General features: G+C 37.1%; 1 protein-coding gene across 2 annotated transcripts in view; it reads right to left on the bottom strand.

Moving 5' to 3' along the window:
• The window catches only part of EPHA6 (EPH receptor A6), an 867,569-nt gene extending 866,818 nt beyond the window's left edge, over nucleotides 1-751 (bottom strand). For both annotated transcript variants that reach the window (XM_060010502.1, XM_060010503.1), the window contains exon 1: nucleotides 373-751. In XM_060010502.1, coding sequence (XP_059866485.1) covers nucleotides 373-751 — 379 coding nt within the window. The remainder of the gene's footprint in view (nucleotides 1-372) is intronic.
• Nucleotides 752-18,892: the final 18,141 nt, after the last annotated feature.

Raw genomic sequence — 18,892 nt, 5'->3', positions numbered from 1 at the left:
TTACCGTGCTGTGAGCGACCGCAGAGAGCCAGAAGTCTCCATTAAGCCTGTGCCACAGAGCCTGACCTCCAGCGCAGACCGCGCAGCGGGGAGCGGGCCCGCGGCCGCCAGGGCTGGGACCCAACTGCTGCTGATGCTCACGCATCCGTTTAAAGACACTTGGAAGCAGAAGGAACCGTAATTCGTGAGGTCGCCGGCCCCGGCCGATGTGGACAGGGCGCTCTGGGGAGGGGACACCCTCTACCCCCTTGTGTAGAGAGCCCGGAGAAGCCTACCCCGGGACAAAGTTACCTGCAGAAGGCGACCAATGCACCGGTCCTCAGAGCACCCGCCTCCTCCCGCCCCCTCTCGCTTCTGCGCCCCGTCCCTTACCTTGGTTGTTGGAGACGTGACTGCAGTCGCCCGGCCAAGCTGTCAGCAGAGGCAAGAAGAAACCAAATTGCAAAAGAAATTCCCAGACTTCGCTGCCCCCCATGGCTCTCCCCGGCTCTCTTCTCCCCCTTAAAGAGAAGTGGCAGCAGCGCAGCCAGGTGTTCCGCGTAGGGTACGGGTCCCGGTCCACGTCTTCTTCCTCCTCCTCTTCCTCCTCCACCCGGCCCACAGAGGGTGTCCCGCGGCGCCCCCCGCGCGAGGCCCCGGGGTCAGGGCACGAAGGTCCAGGCTGCCCAGGGGCAGGCGCAGCTGCTTCGGAGGAGGACGCTGCCTGAGGCGCCAGGGAGCTCCTGGCGGCTGTAGGCGAGCGGAATTGCATCCACCGCCGTGTCCCGCTCGCGCGAGGACTATTCCCTTGGGCCCGGGAGAGCGTGCGCGCAGGAGCTAGCTCTGGCTGTAGTTTGGGGGAGGGGAACGAGGGGGCGGGGGAGGGCGCCTCACGGCCGGAAGCGGGGGAGGGAGGAGGACCAGGTGCGGCGGATAGCTCCTGCAGCTCTGACGGCCCGAGCGCCTCTCCGGACTGAAGTGGACGCTTGCAGAGCCAAAAGCAACGAGGGCACAGCAGCTGTGAAGCGGGCGGGGGCCGCGGGAACTTTCCTCCGGCCAGTGCGGCGCGAGCCGAACGACTGAAAAGGCTCTGCGGGGCCACGAGCTGTGCGAGCGAGCTACCGAGCTGCGCCCTCAGCCCCTCGCCTAGGTGGCGACGGCACCGACCCGCAGAGCAGACACTTCCAGCTCGGCCGCGTCTGCGCCGCGCTTCGGCCTCGAGAACCGCTTCCCCGGCATCTCTGAGGCCGCACTTAGTCCCCCAAGCACTTTGCTCCCCATTTCGCGGCAGCAGCGTCCAGCGTTTTAGGGCTAGTCAGCTCCCAACACGGCTACCCCCGACTTCTCTACATTTCTCCCGCCAGAGGGGAGCGAGTGCTGTGGGCAAACGCACCGGGTCCGGGACGAGCTTGGCGGTGGCGGACCAACCTGACCACTCCTCAGCACGGGTCGCCCAAACTTGCCCAGTAGGGCGAGAGCCTCAGCTTTGCGGCCGCCTCCGCTGCTAGTCCTAGGAGAGCGAAGGAAGAGAGCAAGCAGCAGAGGAGAGTCACATCAGGCTGGATAGGGACGGGTGCCTGGTACCACGGCTCACTGAGGTCTTCTCGTCGCCGTGCGGCCGTGACTTCGCAGTGGAGGTCACGAGCATTGTCGCAGCCGTGGGCGCTGGGATTCCGGGGGTCCGGACCGCCTGCAGCGTGGCGGCGTCGGACCTCGCGCTCAGAGAACCCACGGGCTGAGCGGTGCGTGGCCACATCCACAGCGGCGCCGAGTGCCTGCGAGTGAACAGCTCTCTCCGCGCACCCTCAAGCCGCCCCCTCTCGGCGCCCACTCCCTCCCAGCGCTCGGGTCGGTGGGAAGCCGTGGCGGCCCGCTGCCTGCTGGGACTACGCGGACCTCGCCCCCCAAGGTTGGGAGTAGGGGCCGGGCAACACAGGTGCTAACAGGGTGGGGTCTCAGCGCGCTTGGCCCTCACGCTCTCGCCCCGCGGCCTAGGCGGGCCTAGAGGGCAGGGCTCGAGCTGCGAGCGCAGCTGAGCTCCGCCAAGACTCGCGCTCTGTCCTCCTGACAGCCGCCGCTCGGATGCTGCCAGTTCGGCGCTAGAGGGGGTTAGTCGACAAGAAAAATGCCTCCGCTGCTCTCAGGTGGAAGAAGCTCATCACGCGGAAGGAGGAATGCGCTCAGGTTATACTTCACGCGTTTGTGAAGGGCGCGCCAAGGAACCCGTGTCACTATCGTGGGGGTTCTGTAATACATTTTTGCTGTTATTATTATCATCGTTTTCTTTCTTGAAAAGATTTAGGGTATTACAGTCGAGTGAGGTCGAAAAGCCCTCCTCAAAACTCATCAGAATGTTTTGAAGAAAAATTTATGGCAATGGAGAAAAGTGAACCGAGAAGAGAAAACAGCGATATTGTAAAGAGTAGAGGATATTTTCCTTCCATAGGGCAGAGGGAGGGAAATGGCACAGTGGCGAGATTTGGGAAAGGAGTAAATGAAGGAGCAAAGGGTCGGCGTTCGACGCTTACAGAATTCTGGAGGAGAAAGCAGCCTTCCATTCGACGCGTTTCAGCGCTGCTATGTTTGTGTCACATACAGTAGAAGTGGTTTCAGTTATCGCATTATAGTCAGTTGGAGGAAAAGAGAAGGAGAGCAAAAGATGCCGCACGTCTAAGTCAGCTACAAAAAGAGAAATGTGAAATGCCAGTGATTTTGAGACTGAGGAAGGTTTCCGATTGGTGACTGTGCTTCCACTTTCATTAGGAATTCAAACACTGCCTCTCTTTAAACGTGTCCACGCTAATTTAAATGTATGCAAATCACTTCTGAAAAGATAACCAAGTATGGAGTTTATATATTAGATTTAAAGGAGTAAAATCTGATTTTGCGACTGATATTACCACTCTTACAGATATTGACTGGTCAATATCATTTGCAATATGCTTTTGCAAAGTCAGTTTACAATTTATAAACTGTAAAATTAAAAGACTACGTTATAATGTAAATCATTATGCTTAAATAAGAGTTCTTAAAAGCGTTTGATGATTCAATATACTAATGTTTTGATTCGAAATAATCTTATTTACTGTCAAAGAATATCTTTTCATGACCTTTTTATAATTAAATTTGAATTCCTTATGTTTAAATGTTTAAATTCACTTACAGTGGATAGTTTTATAGATGTCATTAACAACTCACTAAGAGAAAAATTTTGGCCAAAGAAGACACTCCTTATAAATGCCAAAAATATGCTATATTCTGTTAAACTGAAGGAATGTATAATACTATTTATTAACTTAGAAATGTAAACTATGTTAATCTATTTCTAAACTTCTAGTTTTTAAATTAACTAAACTTACAAGAATTTTTGAATGGAATACCACTAAAAAGAAGTTGTTTCCCCCAAAAACCCTAGAGTAAAAATATTTTACTATCAAAATTTTAACTTAAATTCTGATATTTTGCTTGAGTATTGCATCTTAGAGACTATATTGTAAAGAGAACATCATGGAGATTCTTTTAAAATTGGGCTGCTAGAAGGAAAAGGCTCTAATGAATGGAAGGAAGGAAGGAAGGAAGTAAAGATGGAAGGATAGAGGGAAAAGAGAAAGAGTAAAAAAAGAAAACCTAAGATTTATTTCTAGGATTCACACTTATTTCTAAATCATGATACAATATTTCCAATTATGGTACAATTTCCAAATTAAGGTACAATATCATGGTACAAATAAACTGGTATTTACTTCAGAGTAACAATAAGAGCTGAGTAACCTGGATTTGTATCCTCACCCCCACCTAAAAATTCACCTACAATTCACAATTTTTGTTTGTTTAAATAAATCATTGTCAGGCATGACATAATATATTACTTACCTGGTCAGATAATTGAAAGTCATAATCTGATTTTCGTTTTTAAGAAAATAAATAATTACAAGATTTTTCTAAATATTAAAATAAAACATACTTCATGTTTTAGATACTGTTTTTTGCATGTGTAGAATATAATGGCCTTTTAAAAACTCATCTCAAAGAAGATGTATTGAAATGAATCTTCTTGATCTTTGACTAGAGTGAGATTCCATGGGTTTGACATGATTATCAATTTCAAAACAAGATTGTAAATAGAATTACCATAACCATCTGACCATTTGTGTTACACATTTTATATTTATATATACACATACATACGTAATGTGTATATGCATATTCATTCTAAAATATTTGTTGAGCTCTTTTTAATGCTCAGAAGAGTTAATGGTGATATGAGTAAAAATAATTTGTTTTCAAAAAGTAACTTTTTATTTAAAATATAGTCATGGTTACCTTATGTGAGCTAGAAGCAACTGCACTTAACAGAAATGTACTCCCTTTTTGATTTTCTAGCAGTGTTGATATATTTGCTGACATGTGACAGTTTCAAAATTATAAGCCATTCAATGAACCAGATGTAATATTCACGTAGATTTATCTGCACTTGTCTGTTTGAATCATACCTATATTCAGAAAAGCATTCATGTCTAATTTTTCAGTACTATATTTTTCAGAATTCTTCTGTATTCTCTAAGACCATTGTTTTTCATGATATATGTGGTCTGGATTCAGGTAAGAATGATTAAATTTTTATTAAATAAAGAATATATGACACTAAAAACTAGTCTAAGCTTTCATTTATAGCAGAAATAATAGTATTCACAAATACTATTTGCTTTTTAAATGATGAGAAACTTAACCTGCAATTAATTCCTTTGAGAAAAAAAAGGAAGGATTATAATGTTTAATACTGAGCATATTTCAAGGCTTGAGAAAGTCCTAAGTATTTTATTTTGGTAAAAGAGTAAATTAATCCACTTAAATCTATAATTTGTGTCCTCTAAGGTCAAGATAGAAGCAACATGAGTAAAAAGAATATTGATCCACAAGTATGTCAAAAGGTTAGGTCTAAAATATTCATTTTTACTTAGAATAGGTATCATTAAGTCTTTTTTGTTAATATAAAATTTAGAGACATGCTCTAAACAGTATTATTGTTTTCATTTCATCACCGTTAAATATAAATTAATTAAATGATTGTATGTTTTAGCATGCATACAGCTAAAGTAAAAAAAAAAAAATCCACAAAGTCAAATATATGTAGTTAATTTGAGGCCCTTTGCTTTAAGCGAATGAAGCACATACACTATTTACTTTGGCAAATTTTCTTTGATATTAGAAGGTAGTTAATATTTTTCTGGAAGAAGATATTCAAAACAGTGCTGGATACTGTATTGTTAGCACGTCGAATCTTAAAAACCTCACAGAAAAAAAGCAACATGAGGCCTCATAAGACATGAAGACATGGTTTATTCTGCTGTCATATTGCATTTTCTTCTTATATTGTATGATATTTTATAGTAAAAGGAAAAATATATATATTACATATATCGTGTACATATCTTATATATGTAATACGCATTGTGAGTGTATTTTAATTCAGTGAAAACATACTCTCTAGTACTTTTCTAATTCAGTAACAATTTACTAAGCAAGATTTTCCTGTGCATTTGTGCTGAGCATTATGGGGAAGGTACAACAATTATTTGGATTTAGTTCCTAACAATCGGAAGTTTATATTGTATTAAAGGGCACAGACATATGAATTATTCCAATACAAACATTGTATATTATCCCATAATGGAGTTCCAAATAATTGCAGTTATGTAAGAGGAGAGGAATCACACCCTCACCCTCTAAGGAATGAATCTCTACAGTTACTATTTTGGCTTGAGTTAAACTTACTCCTGGTATGAATTGATTCTGAAAGCTAGTGCATGAACTTTTATTATATCAAGTATAATAAAGTACTAAAGGTTATGCAAAATGGCCAAATAATTCTATTAGATTCAAGTAACTTACAATTTTTAAATGAAATATACTTAATAGTCTGTGTGACATCAGGTATCCACAAAAAATTATTTTAACTAAATTATGTAGAGAATTTTTAATAATCTATTTAAATTTATTTTATTTTTACTGGTGATATATTATCATTTATCTTTCATGCCCCAGAATGATCAGCTGTGTCAAAACAACTTTTTTTGATTGAATTAGAATAAATACCATTAAATATCATATTCTAATTACCAAACAAAGAACAACTAATGAAAGAAGTAAAACTATCTTTAAAACAATCCTTTATATGTTGAAATCTGCATGATTATTTCCATCATAATGAATAAGATAATATCACAGGAATGTTGCTATTAATTTCTCTTCAAGTATTCAAATTAGCCTATCAAAATAAACAGTATTTATTTAGTGTGCTATAGTGCACTATATCTTAGTGTACTAAGACACTTTTAGCCCTGCTTCGGGAAAAGGCAAAGCTAGGTTTTGCAATAAAAATACTTTGGTATGTCAAATAGTTAAATTTATAAATAATATTATCCATATTAATAACCATTCTCACTTAAACATTTTAATTATTTTTGTATGAATAATGCAAAACATTATTTTACTACAATCAAAATGGAGATAAATTAAAAGTGTCAGATAAAGAGAAGTGATTCCTTAATTACCTCTTAAGCTGGATTTTGTGGGTAAGTTTCTTTTTATAAAAATGTTTTCTATAATATTTCAGTTTAGTTTGAAATCAGCTACCATGTTTGCATTTTTGACGTTCTCTTGGTTTTTTTTTTTTTTTTTGGTGTATATTAAACGTTTAAAAAATAAAAGAACAGGTCTTGACTGACATATCATTATATTTCCAAGTGAGCTTTAACAACCCAGAAAACTTAATATACCTAATATTTACCTTTTAAGTCAGGGGTTCTATATCATTTTAATCATAGTGTGTTTCTTTACCATGGCTGTTAACATGTTTACATGGAAGATAAACATTTCTTAATATATCCTTATAATTATCTGGTAATTGCAAATTCTATATAACTCACTTATACCAATCCTTTGATAATCAGCATATGGTTCTTCCTATCCTTGCCTAACTTTGAAACACATTCCAATCTCCCCAAGGACCTCGAAAAATCTAAAGAGCAGAGAACGTTTCTTTTAAATCTCTACAAAAAAATGTGCTAAATAATTTGTGTTTAATTACTAATAATATTTATCTTTTAGGTCAAATTTACCATCTTTATTAACTTTTTTCGTAAAGAATAATCTAATACTTACATTTTTCAACTGTAAACAAGTATGTAGTTGCCCTTTTTCTGTTTGTTAAAGATTATTAAATACTTGAGTCATTTTAACTTTATAAAGTGTTATATATGAATAATAATTAATACATACATGTTGTGCCTATTGTGAGTTGTTGGGGAAATGGTCTTTCACTCCTTGGGGAACTTAACCCCACTACAGAGTCCATGTGAGACTTCTCTAGTATTTCAGTGTTAAATTCCATTCCTGGTTCATAGTATTGGAAGTATACTGAAGCTCACAGTATTTGGAATTCGATTGTAATATATTTTCTATTTTTACAGGTAAAAATAAAATTTTCTAAATTAGTGGGAAAAAAACAAACAAATGCTAGCTTGACTTAGATTAGTTTTAATATATAGTCAAAGACTTTTCTTGATTTACTTGCTCCTGATACATTTTGCATCATGGTTTGAAATATATAAGAAATGGGAAGAATATTCAAGCTTGTTTTTGAGTATTTTTATCCAATGGAAAAAAATAAGGAAGTTCCTTGCTTATGGAGAATATGTACAATTTTAAAATAAATATTAAGTGTATATGTTATTTATCTATAACAAAGCTATATGTTAATACTGCCTTATAGAACTTATTGCAATACTAAAAATGTTGTATATAATTCCTGTTCAATACAGTCACCACTAGCCACATTCACATGTAGCTTTTAAGTGTTTGTGACTAGTGTGACTGGGGAACTGAATTTTTTTGTTAATTTTATTAAATTTAAAATTAATTAGCCATGTGTGGCTTCGTCTAGTACGTGTGTGTGTGCATGCGTATTATAGTTTTATTTCCAATACTTCCACTTCCATGTTGATAATGGGGGGAAATAAGAAAGGGATTTGAAAACCATGTAAACACACAATACAACCTTCTACAAGAACAGCTAATTTTTACTCTAAGAATTCTGTTACACACAGTCATGTTTTTCATCAACAAATATGAAGCTCACTTTGAACAATAACTTTACTACTGCATGGGTTTACACAGTCTTCAAAGCTAGCCTGATATGATGTGCCTTTTGCATATTGCTCTGAGTTAGTCAGAAGACATTAAAAGTAGTCGCTCTGATAGAAACTTTATTAAAAATCATTTCAATTCTGAGTAGAATTACTTGGCTAACATGCCTAATCATGGATGCTAAACTTTTTTAAATGGTTCAGGAGCTGCCACCACCCTGCTATGCCCACTATGTCTGTTGCACCGTCCTGGGTTCTACAAAACTACAACGACCTGAAAGACTCAATAACAGCAGTAGAGGTTCCAAAACTAATATCCCTACCCAGAGATTTGTCAAAGAAACAGCAAGATTTTTCCATTTAGATGCTAGTATTTATCTTTGTTTTATGTTTTGTTTTGTTTTTGACTTTTAAATTTACATGTAAAAATATTGTCAGGATCTCATTTTTATTTTAGTAGATTTTTTTTAAATGTGAGGTTTCACAGGAAAGCTGGAGAATGTTTACCACTGTTTTATTAATATTGTCCTAAAATTTGTCACTTGATGATATCCTTTATAACTTTAATTTGGCATAAGAACCAAAGTAAAAAAAAAAAAAAAAGAAAATCCAATAAAAATGTTGTCATCTCTTAAATAAATCTTATAATAAAATAAAAAGTATTAATTTTTATATTTCTTAGCAAAATGTTATATAGTATTTATTGTACTGTGTGCCAGACACTGTTCCAAGTATAAATATTCACTTCAGATTATAATTTCAAATACTATTCACAAATAGGAATTCAATTACTCCTCAAAGCAACACTCTGAAATAGTTGCTGTTATTATCATTATTTTATAGGTTAGAAAGCTGAAACACAGAACTGGCCCATAGTCACCCATCCGGTAAGTGGTAAAGCAGGGATGTGAACCCAAGCAGTCTGGCTCCAAAAGCTGTATCTTTCATTGTTATGCTGCCTCTCCTGTATCTCTGAATGTTCACCCAAATATACACAAGCATATGCATGTGTAGTTTGCATACATCTGTGTACCTATCTATGAAAAATTTATCTAATTCTATGAAATTAAGCTTAGGTCATAGAATCTTTTCAGTGAGTCTTCTTCCCAGCTGTGACTAAGTTCCCAAATGACCTCATTCTTCATTCTCAAGGCCCAACATTTACACATTTGTTACTCTTGCCTGTCACCTACAAATTGGCACTTGCCTTTGGCACTTGCCATCTACCTCTATAAGGATTAAATTATGAGTCGCTGCAGCTGCTGACCTTCAACAGTCCCTGAAAGGAGTTCAGGGTGGAGATCAGGAATGAGACACTCTGTGCTCTGGGAAAAACTTGCAGAACAGGTCTTCAGATAGTTAGATATTTTCAGGAGAAGATTTTATGAGCCTAATTCTTGCATCTCCTCTTATCTAAAAAAGCACTAAAATTCTTCATGGTGATTTCTGCTCTTCCTGACTAACAGTAACCTCCATGAGACTAGCAGCAACCTTCTGCCAAAAATATGTGCTTGATTTCATGTATTCCCCCTTCACCAAAATCACATGTATACTGACCTTCCCCACTACCTCTTGGGAGCAGACTCTCAGAGCTATCTGAAATGTTGTCTCCTGGGCTATAGTCCTCATTTTACCCCCAAAAAACTTAACTCACAATTGTCACATTGTACATTTTTTTTTCAGTTGACATGCCAAATACTTTTTGTCTTAAAATCGTTCTCTTAAATGACACCTGTCTCCCAATGCTACTAGCTCACATTTATTCAACAATTATGTTATGCATTGCACGCAGAGCATCTTTTCAGGGCACTGAGTATTAGAGTGATGAACAAAACAGACAAAAATGTGCTTACATAGAACTTACACTCTAGTGTTCATATGTTTAAAATGCTTATCATGTGTCTCACTCTAAGTGCATTATACATGCTAGGTCATCTAATATTCACAGCCCTATGAGGTAGGTACTCTTTTTGTACCCATTTTGCAAGTGATGAAGCCAAAACATATAGAATACATAATAATAAGAGGCAGAAGCAGTGATACTTACATTTTAAAGAGTGTTCTGTCTGCTCTTTGTAATGCAGGTAAGAATATAAGCACAGAGAAGAATAAGAGGCTTGGGCAATAATTCTGGAGTGAGATAATAGTGGTTTGTCCTAGGGTGCTGACAGGAAGGGAGAAGTGAATGGATTTTCCATATATTTTGAAGGTGGAACGGATAGGACTTCCTACTGATTTGGATGGTGGTTCACGCTATCTTGTTAGTGATGAGAAATGGCTCTAGTGCCTAATTATATATATAACAAATTTACGTTTTTTTAAAAAAAACCTATTCAAACCATAAACTGAGCTATTGAAGAAGGCTTTGAAGCTATGTTTCTATATTTTGAACTATATATTTTCAGAAGGGAAAGTCATTTTGTGCATTCTTAAATGGTACCTAGATTCTGCCCCTATTCTTCTTCTAGAAAATAGTAATAGTAATGTATCAATATTTGTTCATCTACTGTAATAAGTGTACCATCTATTGATGTACTAATGCAAAATTTTAATAATAGGAGAAATTATATGCCCGGGCTCAGGGATAAATAGAAACTCTCTGTATTTTTTGTACAATTTTTCTGTTAACCTAAAACTGCTCTAAAAAATAAAGTCTGTTTTTAAAAAATAGCATTGTTACTTGTCTCTGGGAAATATTTTTTCTATTATTTATATTGTCTCATTTTTATTTGTTTTATATCCCTGGTATATTATTATATAGAACCGGACCTCCTGGTTTGATTTTCTCAAGTCAATTAATCCTTTTTCTATTTGGTCAAGTTTTAACAGTCAGGCTACTTAGACTCCAATCCATCCTCTTATCAGAATAATTAATTCTTTACTCTGAGAGAAACAAAACCCATTTTAAGAACCCTTATCCACTCCAGAAATTCAATTCTATTTCTTTAGAAGTAGGCTCTTGAAATTGTCCTGGGTCATATATTGCTGTCCTTGGTCATTCTATGGGCATAGTATAAAGTCTGTCTCTGGAGCCCCACAGGAAGAATACCTCTCACTTCTGGTCCAGACTTCTATGGATGCTGTATACTGTGTGTAACAAATATTAAAATTGATGTTTTGACACTAACCTGATACCAAGATACAGCAAAGCCAGATTATTACGTGCATTTACAAAGGAACCCTACAAGAATCCACTCCATGTCCCCTTGACCCAGCTGTTAGAAAAAGGATTAGGGCTTAAAGGAGAAGGATTTTGAAAAAACTTCTGTGAAAAAATCTGTTGCCTTACTGAAAAAATAAAATGGTGGTACAAGTTGAGGAAGATCCATCAGATTACTTAAAGCTCAAAATGTATTTGCTGCATATGGAAGACATAGGAGGCTGATGCATGATTCACTCTTGATATACCTTTTTTTTTTTTTTTACTGCCTGTACCTTAGTGGCATAAAACAAACATTTTATTTTACTCAGGACTCAGGGGGGACAGGAATTCAGACAGGGCACAGCATGGAACAGGACTCATCTCTGTTTCACAACGTCTGAGGCCTCAGCTTGGAAGAGTCAATGGCTGTGGATGACTCAAGGCTTCCAAACATGTCAGGTAGTTGATGCTGGCTGGGACCATCACTTAGGACTTCTATACTTGATACCCCTCCATGTGGTCTAGGCTTCCTCAGAGAACAACGGCCCTACATCTTGGGGAGGTATATGAATATTACATTGTAAGAAGAGCATGTTTGCTGGAAGATCTTGTGGCCACTTTAGAAAGCCTAACTAATCTGTAAAATTAAGAAAGAGATGCTGCAATGGGAGCAGCCTGAACCTCAATTTGTTGGGCAAACAATGAGTGGGACATATGAGAATGGATATTCCATCAGGTCATTTTTTTTTTTTTTTTTTTGCGGTACACGGGCCTCTCACTGTTGTGGCCTCTCCCATTGCGGAGCACAGGCTCTGGGCGCGCAGGCTCAGCGGCCATGGCTCACGGGCCCAGCCGCTCCGCGGCATGTGGGATCTTCCCGGATCGGGGCACGAACCCGTGTCCCCTGCATCGGCAGGCGGACTCTCAACCACTGCGTCACCAGGGAAGCCCTCCATCAGGTCATTTTGAATTCAGTTTCATAGGGACAGTAAAATACTGAGGAACTTCAGTAGTAAAAACAGGAGCTATGTCATCAGGAAAATGCAAATTAAAACAACAATGAAATACTACCACACACCTATCAGAATGGCCAAAACCCAGAATACCAATGACACCAAATACTGGTGAGGATGTGGAGCAACAGGAGCTCTCATTCAGTGCTGATGGGAATGCAAAATGGTGTACTTTTGAAGACAGTCTGGTGGTTTCTTACAAAACTAAGCATACTCTTACCATACAAGCCAGTGGACCTTGGTATTTACTCAAAGGAGTTGAGTCTTTATCCACACAAAACCCCACACACTGATGTTTGTAGCCACTTTACTCATAATTGCCAAAACTGAGAAACAACCAAGATTTCCTGAAGTAGATGAATGGATAAACTGTGGTACGTCCAGACAATGGAGTATTATTCAGTGCTAAAAAGAAATAAGCTGTTAAGTCATGAAAAAACATGGATAAACTTTAAATGCATATTACTAAGTGAAAGCAGCCAATCTGAAAAGGCTATGTACTGTATGATTCCAACTATATGACATGCTGGAAAGGGCGAAACTACGGAGGCAATAAAAAGGTCAGTGGTTGCCAGGGATTGGGGGTGGGGAGGGATGAATAGATGGGACACAGAGGATTTTCGGGCAGTGAGAATACTCTATATGATATTACAATGATGGATACATAGCATTATACACTTATCAAAACCCATAGAACATACAACATCAAGAGTGAACCATAGTGTAAACTATGGACTTTGGAGAATAATGATTCTCAATGTAAGTCCATCAGTTGTAAAAAATGTACCACTTTGGTGAGGGACATTGATAGTGGGGGAAGCTATGTGTGTTTGGGGGCAGGGGGTATATGAGAAATCTCTGTACCTCAATTTTGTTGTGAACCTAAAACTGCTCTTAAAAAATAAACTTAAGAACAAAACAAAAAAAAACAGGAGGTAAACACTAGGTTTGTAGAGAATGTGGAATATCATAAGGGTCCAACAGGTATAGAAATGCACCTTCTCAGTTCAAAGGAATGAAAATTTCAGTCACAGACAAAAATATCTGAAATTTTTCCAATAGCAGCTCATGAGAAAGAAAAAGAAAGTCAGTGTTAAACCCCTGCCAGAACCAGAAACAGAGAAGCCACCCAATTCAAGTAAAACTCTTCCTATTCTTTTATATCTCTTCTCTCCCCTGGTGGACCAAACCACAGCTAGAGTAGAAAGCCTTGAATATGAAGAAAGTAGAGATCAACTATACCACTGAACATTAAAGCAGGTAGACTTCTTCAGGACTAACGTAGAAGTAGAGTTGAAGGAGAAGAGAAATGTTTTAAGAAATCATACTCTTGAGTTAGTGTTTAATTAGTATTTTGATAGATATCCTGTATTCTAAATAGAGTCTATGATTATGAGGTTAAGTGACTATCTGTTGCCTAAAACAGTATACGGTACTCATAGGATATGTCCAAATTTATATCCAAGGCTGGGGAGGATTTCCTTCCCCACTGGAAAAAAATGTTAAGGGACATGAAGAAATCAAAACAGGTTTTCAATTAGGTGACATTCTATGAGTCATATGTTTAACACACCAGTTACATGTGGCTTACTTTGATCACGTCTATTAGTCTTCCAGAAATCCACCCATACTTCTGTCTGGTTAATGGCCTGCTAATAGTACTTCTATGAAATTACACACTTTTATTCCTTACTACTAGTAAGGACAGAAAACATGCAACCTCAGATGAACCTCAATCCCAGAGAAATACCCAGTGTCAGATTAATAGAGAATATTGAATACGAGGCTTGCCAACCAATTTTGTTTCAAATTGTAGTAACTTTTTCAGAAGTGAAATTTCTGCCCTCATCTTGCTAGTTTTCTGTTGAAATCCTTGCCTCACACACAATCTCCTTCCAGATTAGGTAACTCCTTGTAGGACAATAGTAACTAATTCTAGGTGATAACTGATTCACATGTATTCAAGGCATCGCTTTGTACCAGAGTTGATTTAGGAAATATGAAATGGAGCACTAGAAGACTATCCAAAGCAATTTAAAAGTTACTGTTTCTGAGGATTCATGCAACTGGTTTGGAAAATGAAATTTCCTAATGGCTAAAGTGAGTCATTTGGCATTTGTGGGAATGCTTTGAATTTTAGTAGAAAAACATTCTGTTAATATTATACCAATAAAAGAATAAGATAAAATATTAACTAAATAGTCCTATAAGTTCATAGTTATTGCAATACTAATTTGAATTTTAAGGGTAGATAAATTTGTTTATAATTAATAAGAGGGAAAATATTAGCATGAAAAAGTAAGAATATTTGTAGGTGTATGAAATGGCAAGAATGCTGACAATACTTCTAAAGGACAATTCTAATAGGCTTGCTTATCAAAAACATTTTCTTGTAGAGAAACTTGCTGTTCTTAGTAATGACTGGTAAGACCCCTGAACCCAAATAATGGGAACCATAAGATATTGTGATTTTCCCTCAATGTTTGGAAGATTAACACATTAATATGGACAGCAGATCTTCAAGACAACTAGGCAAAGGCAGTATTGATGTGACTGAATGTATTGTTGCTTGCTGGGAGCTGTGTAAAATATGATGGAGTTTTTCTTAAAATACTGGTGTAACAAAAGCTCTCTGGGAAATACAACACAATTACACTTCATGTTATTTCCAGCTTTATACCAGAGAAAGCATTCAGATAAACTTAGCAGAATATGATAAATAAAAACCTTATGTGCATAAAGGGATGTTCATCTATCTATTTTTAATATATGCATGTATGGAATATATGTTTAATATATCTTTTTTCAATGACAGTTTTAGGTCCACTAATAATCACATTGACAGTCTTGTTTCAATTGAAAATAAGTAGTCAATAGTGAAAATGCAAAATTAAGAAAAGTACAATGACAATAGCTATGATTAATTGATTTCTGTTTCATTTCTGTTATATATATGAAAAAAGCAATATTGAGGTTCTTTAAAATGAAAGTCAACGGAATATAATAATTTATTTTTAAAATCCAAAGGATAAATTCACATTTACTGAGTTCTTTAGAGTGAAACTTGTGGGTGGGGGTACATCTAAATAATTTACACACTTAAACAGATTCAAAATTATTTATTGACGAAGGTTTTGCTGTGATGTGTCTCCTCTAAAGCATTCTCATGCAGTCTTGAGATGAGTTGTCATCCATGTGAGAATACTGGTGGAACCTCTTCGGGTACATAATGTCCAAAGATGGCTGCTATCAATTCCTTCCTCCTGGAATACTCATACTCTTCCTCACATCAAGAGATGGAGTTTAATTCCCCATCCTCTTGAATTTAGCCTAATTGTACTAACTTGTTTGAACCACTAGAGAGCAGTGAAAGTGACATCTTGGGACATCTGAGAAGCCTTTCATTTTCTTCCTGGGCTCCTTGGAATGCTTGGGATTCTGCCTCTTGGAACATGACCTACCATGCTGTAAGGAACCCGAGCCCCGTGGAGTGGCCATTGTAGGTGTGTTCAACTGGAAGCAGATGATGCTTCAGTTCAACTGGAAGCAGATGATGCTTCAGTTCAATTGTAAGCATTCAGTTGGAAGCAGATGCTGCTGCTTTCTTTTTTCTCTTTTTTTTGCGGTACGCGGGCCTCCCACTGTTGTGGCCTCTCCCGTTGCGGAGCGCAGGCTCAGCGGCCATGGCTCACGGGCCCAGCTGCTCCGCGGCATGTGGGATCTTCCCGGACTGGGGCACGAACCCGTGTCCCCTGCATCGGCAGGTGGACTCTCAACCACTGCGCCACCAGGGAAGTCCTATACAGTGTTTTTATCCTGAAACTATGTTGCATTTTGCCAAATGCTTTTTCTGTGTCTATTGAAGTGATAATGTGGTTTTTGTCCTCTATTAAAATGGTAGATAAATTCAATTGATTCCCAGATTTTAAACTAACTTGGTATTCCTGGGATAAATCCCACTAGTCATAGTGTGTAATTCTTTTTATATGTTGTTAAATTTGGTTTGCAAATAAATTGTTGAGGAATTTTGCCACTATATTCATAAGAGATATTGGCTTACAGTGTTTTTTTCCTGTGATATCTTTGTCTGCTTTAGGGTTTAGAGAAATAGTGGTCTCATAATGTCAGTTGGGAAGTGTTCTCTCTTCTATTTATTGGAAGAGTTTGTAAAGGATTATTAATAATTCTTCTTTAAAAATTTGGTAGCATTCACCAGTGAAGCCATGTGTGACTGGGCTTGTCTTGTGGGAAGTTTTTATTCAATCTCTTCACTTGTTATAGGTTTATTCAGATAGTTTGTTTTTTTCTTGAGGCAGTTTCTCCAATTTGGGTCTTTCTAGGAATTTGCCTGTTTCCTCTGTTATCTAATTTGTTGGCATACACTAGTTCAGATTGCCTCATAGTCCTTTTTATTTCTTTAAGATTAGTACTAATGTCCTCTATTTCATTCCTGTTTTTAGTAATGTGAATCTTCTCCTTCCCCCCACCCCTTGGTCAGTCTAGCTAAAGATTTGTCAATTTTATTGACCTTTTCAAAGAACCAACTTTTGGTTTTATTGATTTTATCTATTGTTTTTCTATACTCTATTTCATTCATATCTGCTCTAATCCTTCCATCTATGTGTTTTAAGTTTAGTTTACTCTTCTTTTTCCAGTAAGTTGAGGTAGAACACTTTTATTTTTAGCTATTTCATATGGGTGTTTCAGCTATAAATATTGCTCTAAGCAGTCTGTTAGCCACATTCAATAAATATTGATGTGTTTTAATTTCTATTCATCTCAATGCATTTTATGGTTTCTCTTTTGATTTCTTTCTTTGATGCAGCTGTCATTTAGGAGTGTGTTGCTTAATTTTCACATATTTGATTTCCCCAATTTTCTTCTGTTATTGTTTTGAATTTTATCTCATTGTGGTTGAAGAACAACTTTATATGTTTTCAATTCTTTTAAATTTATTGAGGTTTTTTCTTTATGGCCTAGCATATGAAATGTTCCATGTTTACTTGAGAAGAATGTAAATTCTGCTGTTGTTTTTAGGTGTCTGATAGGTCTAACTGGTTTATAGAGTTGTTCAAATATTCTCTTTTCTTATTGTTCATCTGCATCATTTTTCTGGCCATTATTGAAAGTGGGATATTAAAGTCTCCAGCTGTCTATTTGTTCCTACAATTCTGTCAGTTTTTGCTTCTTGCTTCATATATTTTGAGGCAGTGGTATTAGGTGTATTTTTCATTGTTATATCTTCCTTATGAATTGACACTTATCGTTATAAAATACCTCTTTTTATCTCTATTAACACCTTTTCCCTTAAAGTTTATTTTATCTGATATTAGTATAGCCACTCCAGCTTTGTTATGGTGGTTGTTTGCACGATATATCTTTTTTTATAACCTGTTTCTTTCAACTATTCATAGCTTTAAATCTAAAGGATCTCTCTTGTAAACAGGATATACTTGGATTTCTTTATCCAGTCTGACAACCTGTCTTTTGATTGTTTAATCCATTCATATTTAATGTTACAAGTGATATAGTTGAATTTATGTCCACTATTTTACATTTTGTTTTGTCTATGTCTCATGTCTTTTTCTGTTCCTCTGTTGTTCTTTAGCATTGAGACTATTTTCTACTGTAACATTTTTATTCTTTTATTGATTTAAAAAATATTTTTTGAGTTATTTTCTTAGAAGTTATTTCCTTTGTATGGAATTTATTTCTACAAAAGGATCTTTTTAATGTCCCAAGCTTTTTGGGCTACATCAAACAACGTTGCCAATAAAATTAACACATGTATACAATCAATTCAAATATTCACAGATTTTGGTGGCTAATGTATTCATGAGGGACTGAAATTTTTTAATGGATCCACATGCTTTTGTTTGCACAGATGTATTTTTTATACATTCTTTTTTATATTATTTTCCATTATGGTTTATTGCAGGATATTGCATATAGTTCCCTGTGCTATACAGTAGGACATTGTTGTTTATTCATTCTATATATAATAGTTTGCATTGCACAGAAGTATTATAACCAACTTTATATTATTTAATTTAAAATTAATCACTGAGTCTACATTTCAGTTATATGTATTGAACACATATATTTTTACCTTCTCTAAAAGTGCATTAATATAATGATAAAGGCACCCATCACAAGAATATTTAATTTACAGCAATTATCTTCCAGTTTGGATTACTTCAAAAGCATTTCTTTCATTGGAAAACTTTACATTTTTACTCTGCCTTAGTGAACATTTATAAAAACTTTTTTAACAAAATTGAAGTATAGTTGATTTACAATATTGTGTTAGTTTCAGGTGTACAGCATAGTGATTCAGTATTTTTGCATATTATTTTCCATTATAGGATATTACAAGATAATCGGTATAGTTCCCTGTGTTATACAGTACATCCTTGTTCCTTAGGTATTTTATATGTTTTAGTTTGTATCTGTTTATCCCATACCCCTAATCTGTTGCTCCCCCACATTCTCTTTCCCTTTTGGTAGCTGCAAGTTTGTTTTCTATATCTGTGAATATGAGAAACAACTTCCAAATAAGACATTTCATTAAGTATAAGAAATTAATAAACGAAACAATTGTGATATGTTAC

This window comes from Delphinus delphis, chromosome 4, assembly GCF_949987515.2.
Source record: "Delphinus delphis chromosome 4, mDelDel1.2, whole genome shotgun sequence".
Taxonomy (NCBI): Eukaryota; Metazoa; Chordata; class Mammalia; order Artiodactyla; family Delphinidae; genus Delphinus; species Delphinus delphis.
Note: the sequence above shows the minus strand (reverse complement) of the source record. Positions and strands in the feature narration are given on the sequence as shown.